Source organism: Rhagoletis zephyria, unplaced genomic scaffold, assembly GCF_001687245.7.
Source record: "Rhagoletis zephyria isolate East Lansing unplaced genomic scaffold, Rhagoletis_zephyria_1.1 Rzeph_scaffold_02800, whole genome shotgun sequence".
NCBI lineage: Eukaryota > Metazoa > Arthropoda > Insecta > Diptera > Tephritidae > Rhagoletis > Rhagoletis zephyria.
The window spans coordinates 43,229-52,602 of NW_016159884.1; the positions used below are offsets into that span (position 1 = coordinate 43,229).

Below are 9,374 nucleotides of genomic sequence, written 5' to 3' on the forward strand. Positions count from 1 at the left end.
ATTGTGTCATCCTTGCCATCCTTCACAGCTACCACCGTCAGATCATCTGAAGAGAAATTAAGATCAATATAAGAGTGTATACTTTTCTTTACCAGTATAGCTGTTCTTACCCTGTTTGTTGCACTCGGGATGTGCGTATAGTAAGTTTGCGACTTTAGTCCAGCTACCACGTTTCCCGACGCTATCCATGGCTCCTGGACTAACGCCGCATCGTAGCCGATCCTCTCTAAATTGAGGAGGAGCTCGGCAGAGGCGACCTTGCTTTTATGCAGATTTATTTGAAGAACCTTCACTGCAAGGATCAGGATTCTTTTCGGGGTCGGGTAGAATCTCCGGATCGCCCTTCTCGGTCTCCTGGAGCTTAAAGGTGGCCTCCAGTATGTAGTTAACTTACATACATATGTTTCCACAGAATGCTATATATTCTGGAAATACTAGATATGTTGACTGTTTGACCTAGAAACGCACAGTTGACTAGTTCCGCTCTGTTCAACAGTTGCCAACTTTGCGATATTTTTTCCATCGTACAATTTTTTCGCTACCTGTACTCAACGTGTTTTGCTCAGCCTAGACAGATGATCGAAAAGATTTACGCAGCTTATATTAAATGTACTATGCTCATAAATGGAGAGCCAGCCTTTAATAGAAATATTTGGGCGGTTCACAAGGTGTCGTATTGTCGTATGTTGTAAAGTTTTTAATGGCTAAATAAATGTTTAGAGGACTTGAAATCACCACCAACTATTTTTTAACGGTGTGAAATTTCATAATAAACTTTTATGTTAGCTTGCGAATTCCTTAAATATAGTTTTAGCCGTTTAAAGTTTATGACATACAAGAGTACGACAGTATACAACACCTTGTGAACTCCCTAGTTATGTCCTGATTATATAAAATAAAGCTAAAAAGTTCAAAATTAAATTATGGAAAAAAATATTTTTTTAAAACAAGCTTTTATTTAAAGAATAAAATGACGTAGCTTAACAAAAGATTTTTTAGCAAGAAAGTTTNTAAAACAAGCTTTTATTTAACATGTACGATCAAAAGAATAAAATGACGTAGCTTAACAAAAGATTTTTTAGCAAGAAAGTTTTGTAAAAACTGCACTAAAATTAATAAAATAAAAAAAGTTAAGCCTTCGATACAGTTACTAAAAGCCAAATAGTGAAAGGAGTTACTCAAATTCTAATGAAAATTACTAACAAGCTTGTTTTAAAAAAATATTTTTTCCCATTATTTTATTTTTAAATCAAAAACACTTCCCTTAATTTTAGATGAGTGGACGGGTGGTCTAGTGCACCCTGTACAGTTAGAAAACAGATAAATCTAGATAGTTAACTAAATTTTTTATTTAATTATTGAGGCATATTCTTGTTTTCGTACGAATCGAAAATTGAAATTTTTGTGTAGAAAATTATAGGAAAATTTCATGATTTTCGATTCGAACGAAAACAAGAGTACGCCCCATTATTTTTTTAATAACCATAAATATGTTTATTGCAGGCACAATCAATACGCATCGATATGTTCGATTGAACGACAATTCTACATACTGCACCATNATTTAATTATTGAGGCATATTCTTGTTTTCGTACGAATCGAAAATTGAAATTTTTGTGTAGAAAATTATAGGAAAATTTAATGATTTTCGACTCGAACGAAAACAAGAGTACGCCCCATTATTTTTTTAATAACCATAAATATGTTTATTGCAGGCACAATTAATACGCATCGATATGTTCGATTGAACGACAATTCTACATACTGCACCATCAAGTGTTTTTTGAGCTCATTAACTCGTACAGCAGATCTCACAATCACATTTAAGGGTCCTAATAAAAATGTACAAAACTACAGACACTCAATAATATTTCTGTAACAATTCAACAGTATGGTTGAATTTGAAAAGTATTATATGTATACCATCGAAAGATAGAAAACCGCAACACAAGTGCCATGGAAACCCCGAATACAATAAGGAGCTGCTCCTTTTCTGCTTTGCAACTCCTATATTTAGTACCAGTAGTATGTGAATTCCACAGGCAATATAGAATCAGAAATTCAATCATCGATAATACAAAGTGGTATTGAACGAAGGAATGGAAAAATTTACTGATTATATTGTATCACTTTGTCAANTAAAACCGCAACACAAGTGCCATGGAAACCCCGAATACAATAAGGAGCTGCTCCTTTTCTGCTTTGCAACTGCTATATTTAGTACCACAGGCAATATAGAATCAGAAATTCAATCATCGATAATACAAAGTGGTACTGAACGAAGGAATGGAAAAATTTACTGATTATATTGTATCACTTTGTCAAAATTCTCTTGAGCTATGAACGTGGTTGCAAAAAACGACGGTATTGATGTCTAGACTATTCTCACAGAAATCGCTCCAAACTAAACGACCTGTGTTGTGAATTAAGAACGCACGCTATAAAATAAACGTATGACATATGTGCATACATATAAGTATTCATGTACATACATATTCCTGTAGACAGAATACAAAGATGGGGACAAGGTTTTTATAAAACCAAAGGCTAGAGTTTACTGTTTCCTCAATGCCTGAGACCGTCCATACGTGGCGAAGAGTCACATCCTGCTCGAGGTGTCCCTGCTTTTACAGAATATGGCGGATCTAGAGAGGAAAACTCGATAAAACCCGTAATCCCAGGTGTTAGCCGAACCGTGCCTAGGGATGAATGGCACTACGTAAGTGTGTCTTCGAACGGAGGACTCCAGATACCTGGCGCCCTCTGGTTTAAACCAGCCTTTCCGTGGTACAATGGGGCTATGCTACGGATGACGTAATATCCCCTACACTCGTGGGAACAACAATGCCTAAAAAAAACATTAATTATAAAAAAAATACACCAAACACTGGAAAAGGTCGCATAAAACACCATATACCTGCTGAAAAGCAATTATTCAAAGGAAACGGTTATGTCAGATACAAAAAACTAAAAGCTATGGGGATTAAGCGTGATGAAGCGGAGAGGTTGGCTCATGATGTGAGAGAATGTAATAAAATCTTTGGGAAAGTTAAACATGATCGAACCCAAGAAATCAAAGGTTTAGTTAAGGTCGAAGAAGGTACTGGCCCTAATCAAGTCGATGTAAATGGTATCTTTCAGTTTGAGCGCCAACGTGATATATTAAGACGAATTCTCGCACAAGGAGTTCCATTGGATGAGGCCATACCATTAGCCAGGGAAGCTGGTGAATCTCAAGAACCTTTCGATCGTGCATTAGCTAAACGATTTGTCCGCGAACAACTTTCAGACATTAGATCCTCCTCAGACGAAATAACAGTCACTGGAGGTGCACGAAAGCGTTTTAGAATATTAGTTTCAAAAGGCGTTCATATTGAAAAGGCTAGAATTGTTTGTCAGTGTCCGGTGAAAACCCGTCAACTTAGATTTGCTCTGAGTGGCACAATAATAGAACCTACACCTAAAGCCCCTAAACGACCAGTTCGAGCAGCTAATACCAAAAGCTCACCAGCAAATTTCCGATCATCTGGAACCGGCAATACATCAAATTCAAATATAGCATATGAGCAATCACAAAATGCATTGCGTGATAACAAAAGTCATCCTCAGCAGATCAACATAAATGAAACACAGTGTAAAAATACACGCCACATTGAACCACAAATCAGTACTTCAATACGTTACAGACAGGAAACCCCATTTTTGGGAACAATGATAGAACCGCACACGAACGATGACCCACTTAGAATAAAATTAGCTGTGATATCTCCGGATTTTCCCTTGACCATTTGGCCTACGGAAATGTTAAAAGGAATACAGCATTTTATTTCCAAAGCAGCTGACAATGAAGGAATCGACTTGACGTCTCTTTATGCTTCTTGTAGTTTTCGTCCCGGGTGGATCGCATACTCGATAACAGATATGAGAACTGCTCAATGGTTTAGAACGAGAGTTCCACATCTGCGACCATATGAAGCTTTTCTAGCAGTCGTCGATCAGGATGCAGTGCCACGATCGCAAATTTTTGTGGGGTACATTCCCGAACAGAGAAACTTATCTAATGACGATTTGTTGGAAGCCATCGGAATGAAAAACAACGGTCTCCGCACACGGGACTGGAACGTAATTAATAGAACACAGAGAGGTTCAATACTGGAGCTTTTGGTTCTGATTGATCCCTTTTCCGTTAAGGCTCTTCAGGTGAACAATTATTCAATAAAATATGGACATTCAAGCGCTTGTTTAAAGCCTAGACAATCTTTAGGCGTGCCGTCCTTTCGGGAATCCACACAACCATATTCAACAAGCTCGTCCAATGTAATTTTATCTACAAAAGAAGACGAACGGAAAAATTCACATAGAAGAGAATACGATAGAAACGAAATCGTGTACTTTTCAAGTCGAAGAGATCAACATAGAAATGACAGCAACGACCGGAAAAGTTCGCACAGAAGAGAATACGATAGAAACGAAAGCGTTGACTTTTCAAGTCGAAGAGATCAACATAGAAATGACGGCAACGACCGGAAAAGTTCGCACAGAAGAGAATACAATAGAAATGAGATTAGAGATTTTCCGAGGCGAAGTGAAAAAAGTAAAAACGACTCACGGAATTCTAATTCCTACTGGCGCAGCATGTAAACAAACGGCACGCGTTATATGTACATGTTTTATAACGAGACAACTCAATTGGAAAATAAGTATACATTTATGTCTGCTTTATTGGAAAGTAAATTAAAATCATTCGACGAGGATCTTGTTTTATACCACAAACGTTATCGAGAAAAAACTTCAAAATCAGTTCAGTAATGGTGAGTAGCTTAAAAAGCCTGAAAGCACGTATTTAATTAAAAGCTTATAATTAAATTACATGTCATTATTCCCGTTCCAAATACAGTTCAATTAAAATAATCATTTCAGTTAACAATAATTCTCATAGAGGTGAAAAGTGCTAAAAAGTCTTACGTACAGGTTTGCTTATGTATGTATATCAGTAGACCTCACCGACCCCAATTCTGCTAAAAAAATGCATCCAAGGTCATAGGTCACAACCACAGATTCTTTTTGTAGACAGCTGTATGAGATGCAACCTTTTACCTATTTTCAAGATAATACTTACCGTTTAAAGGGCTGTTTCCAGCTGTCAAGAAAGCTTGCAAAAAAACATGCTCTCATTTATACAGTGCCGGACAAAAGTATTGGCACAGAGAATTTTTCGCAATGCATGCAAATTTTTTTATTATAATTGCTTTTCACCAATTTATTATTAAGGTATAGTTCTTACTATAACAAAACACATAAACACATTGTTTCTTCCAGAAAATTAACAGCAAAAGCAGTGCTTTTTAAGCAACAGAAATAAGGACAAATATTTCTAGCGAAATTTCTTGAGAGCTGGATTCTAAGCTTACGAGAAAAATACAAGAAACTGATGTTTGTATGCTTTGACCTTGGATAATTTTTTTAGCAGACTTGGGATCTGTGGAGACGTTTTATATTTTATTTTAAATTATGTACCTAAGTATGGTACCCTTGTGAATTACTATTATTTTTAATTATCACTTTGGGCCTTTTATAATAATGTTGATAACATGTTTATGTAAACTAGTAATTATCCCCGAAAATCGGGGTGCTTCGTGGTCTAAAAAACCTGGATATTTCTTTATTCTAAAAACCGCATGCATTGCTTTTGGTAGCTAACTTTAACTTTGGTATTTTGACAAGATCATACTCTACACTAGGGATGCACAGCAGAGGTGCACGCAGTCGACGTCGCGGGCAAACTGCGCGCACGCGAGCGTGCTAGGCGAGGTGAAGTGAACTGTACGGAGATGGCATCGTATTCATATTAACCACTACACACTTATTTCAAGTAAAAAGGCGTGTATGCATGTGTACTTTTGCGACAACTGAGCCAGTGTGGCATCAGGCCACCAGAAAAAGCCAATTTTTCCAAAACAAAAGCGCCAAGTTTTTATTATCGTGTTTAATAATTTTTTTGATTCAGTAAAAAGTGTATATACAAATCCATTTCCTCACGTTTTTATTAACTAATTAATTTCAATACATTTATAACAACGCAAAACATATTTAATTTACCTATTCCTCACATTTTATTCAGTAAATGAATTCCATCTTAATGTAGAATATTAGTGTATAGTGTATACATACATACATATGTACCTATGCATTCGGTGTGCTTAAATTAAAAAAGCATCACTAAATAAAAGCACCAAGCATTGAATTCCAATTATTTTGGCTTTTTGGTTTACCAAAAGCACTAAATTTAGTGCAAAATGCACGGACTTGGCAACAGTGAGCTGAGCACATCAATGCTCAAACAGTGATGCCAGACCAAGTATTGAGTAAATGCGCTATGTATATTTTTCTTTTAAAGCAAAACTTCTAATTGGCGAGGGTATTGATTTTTGGTTCTTACATAGAACACTGATAAGATTCACAAACTTATCCTAGGACTTAATTAAAATAATAAACATTATTTGTAGACGAATATATTTGTGTTCGTATGAAATAGTAGCTTATGTCGGGAGGCTGACTTTAGTAAAATGTACCATTTCCTATATTCTTTAAACCACAAGGAATTTTTTTATGAAACTTTATACGAATATTGACTTGCTAGCATCGCCATTAACATTACCGTCTGTTACGTTTATTTTCCAAGAGTTCTTCAACGACTCGGCGCCAGTGAGTGTTTCGCAATCGTACGCTGGGAATGGTTCATTATACTAAAGCCAGTCTTCCGACATAAGCTACTATTCTATACGAACACAGATATGTATACTTCCTAATAGGCTTGTAAAATGCCCAATACCCAAATCCCTCGCTTGAGTTATTATCGGTAAAAATTTGGGTACGCTCAAATCTGGCATCGCTGCAGCAAGTACAGCTCCAGTGAAACAGTGTTGATATTTTAAGTACAATTGTACTTTTTTCAGTACAATTAATTTTAAAATGTACAAAAGTATAATTTACCGATTTTAAGTACAATTTCAACATCAAAAATACTTTTTGTACCAAACGCTCAAATCTCTTCTATCACTTTGATTCTTAATCCGTTTACATTTAAGAAAATTGATATACCTATATTTCATAGCTGCTACAAAAGCAAATTATGAATTGTAATTTTGAATGTAAACGTGATTGTGAACAGTAATATTAGTGATGTGCGTTACGGTTATTGCGATTTCTTATCACCGGCGGGTGAAATATCCCTCATCGCTATTTATTTTGAAAAAATCTTTGGAAATGCAATTTACCTAATGGCGATCCTGCAGAAATAGAAGTAATTGAGCAATTCGGGGGTTGAAAGTAAAAAAATGTATGTAAATTCCATGCGTTGAAATTATAAATTTCCCTTGAGGATTTCCATTTTATCGATAGTGATCTCATTTTATGTTCATTAATATGAACTGACCTATATAGTGTATTAATGTTTTATCATCATTGTCTTCATCTTTGACAAAATTACACGGTCACCCGATATTTATTTTATTTTTCTAAATAATTTTAATTATTTTTTTTTTAAAATTGTAGCTCATTATCAAACAAAAACCTTGCAAATAAATCGAAGCTTGAAAGAATGAAAAAAATCAACAGTTTCATAAAATTTTCACAGTTTTTGTTCAGAATTTGTAGACATGTTTTGGGTTAACAATTTTGTAGCCCATTCATTCTAGTATAATAAGGTGCAAGTTGGAAGTGTCTAGAAAATACCATTGATTTTTTGATTGTTTGATGTTTTGATTTGTTTGCGGTGTTGCGCACTTTCTTCCATATAACGAACGTTCGCATTTTATGTTATATGGATGAATGCGCGTGTAGCGTTGTTTTTTATTCCAATATTTTAAATTAAGCTTTATTTTATAGTTTTTCTTAGACAATGATAAATGATGTACACAAATTTCAGTATGGAAAAAAGTGCAACACCTTCAACGAAAAAAGTTCTCAAAAATCTACGCGAATTGAATGTACTATCTCGATCATTTAAACATCTCGGACTCGCCCACCAGTAAAAATGATTATTTAAATCTAAAGTGTATATTAAATGATATTTAATATTTGCTTTAGAGATGAAATTTCGACAAATTTGTTTCAGCAAAAATGTTAAGCGCATATGCAGAATGTGGAAGCGAGATTCTTTTGCTTGCGTTTCTATGTTTATATCATTTATCAGTTTAAGCACATAGGATTAAATGTAAAAAAAAATATGTTTAATTGCGGATCCGAAAGAAATATTTATTAGTTGCATTGAGCTACGAAAAAATAGTGCCGAAAATCAATCGATTGTGCTGAAGGTGCCGGCTGCTTCCGAAAGGGCCGAAAATGGCCCAATGTACACTCATTTTCCATCACTGTCACACATACAATCTCACTATTCTGTTGACTTACTTCGTTTTCCCCTTCCGATAACTTTTTGCTTCCGCGCTTGCCCCGCACCGCTGTGCAAAGCTTTGCATGCGCAGTCGCCCGCGACACATATGTGCTGATTTGGGCATCCCTACTCTACACTACGTACACCTAAATAACTGGCCATGCGTAAAGCAATCATCTTGCTAGGGTCTGACCTTGAGACTTATTTATTGTTATTGCGAACGCTACAGTAATTTGTATTGGCGACGTTTAAATACAAAGGAAGTTTTGATTCGCTGGGCTGTTAATTTTTATGGGGTAGTAAAATTCGTTTCCCTTGTGAATCACATGTTTAAAGTCCATTAACTAACCCTTTAGTTATGTACATTAAAGTGGTCCAAAAATGTATAGTAAAAAAATAAGGTCGAATTTTTAATGCCGCCAGCCCCTAGGATTGTTCTATACCAAAAAAAAATTATACCCCTATTTTTTATTTTGAAATAAAAAAAAAATTTGGGTATGCTCAAAGCGCTCAAAGTTTTCAATGTATTTTATATGGGGAAAAAACAACTTTTCGTAGAAATAGTGTAGAATTCTTGAAAATCAATATTTTTCGATCGGAAAACTTTTCTTATCTTCAGGAGATTCCCGGTAATAACACCCAATTGTTCCTTTAACAATTTTTTCATGGTGACTATATTTTATGGGTCCTTGAAAATGCAATGGGAGGACCAATAAAAAATCTTTAATCATAAGAAAATGGTTAAATAAACAATTGGATATCAATATTTGAAGTCTCCTGAAGAGAACCACAGTTTTACGATTGAAAAACATTGATTTTCTAGAGTTTTATGCCATTTTTACGAACATTTGTTTTTTTCCCATATAAAATACATGGAAAACTTTGAGCGCTGTGAGCACTCCCTAAATATTTTTTGATTTCAAAATAAAAAAATAGGGGTATACTTATTTTCGGTTCAGAACAATTCTAGGGGGTGGCGGC

General features: G+C 35.2%; 1 protein-coding gene across 1 annotated transcript; it reads left to right on the forward strand.

The window, feature by feature from the left end:
- Window positions 1-2,193: 2,193 nt before the first annotated feature.
- Window positions 2,194-4,643, forward strand: LOC108367746 (uncharacterized). The gene is made up of 2 exons (XM_017622439.1): window positions 2,194-4,384; window positions 4,475-4,643. Exons 1-2 carry the CDS (start codon window positions 2,846-2,848, stop codon window positions 4,640-4,642), a joined length of 1,707 nt encoding a protein of 568 aa, XP_017477928.1. The 5' UTR covers window positions 2,194-2,845; the 3' UTR covers window position 4,643.
- Window positions 4,644-9,374: the final 4,731 nt, after the last annotated feature.

Excerpts from the sequence above, each read along its gene's own strand:
- LOC108367746 (XM_017622439.1), top strand. The coding sequence starts at position 2,846 with ATGCCTAAAAAAAACATTAATTATAAAAAAAATACACCAAACACTGGA. Across the intron at positions 4,385-4,474 it reads GAGAATACGATAGAAACGAA|AGCGTTGACTTTTCAAGTCG; the intron begins ATCGTGTACTTT and ends GATAGAAACGAA.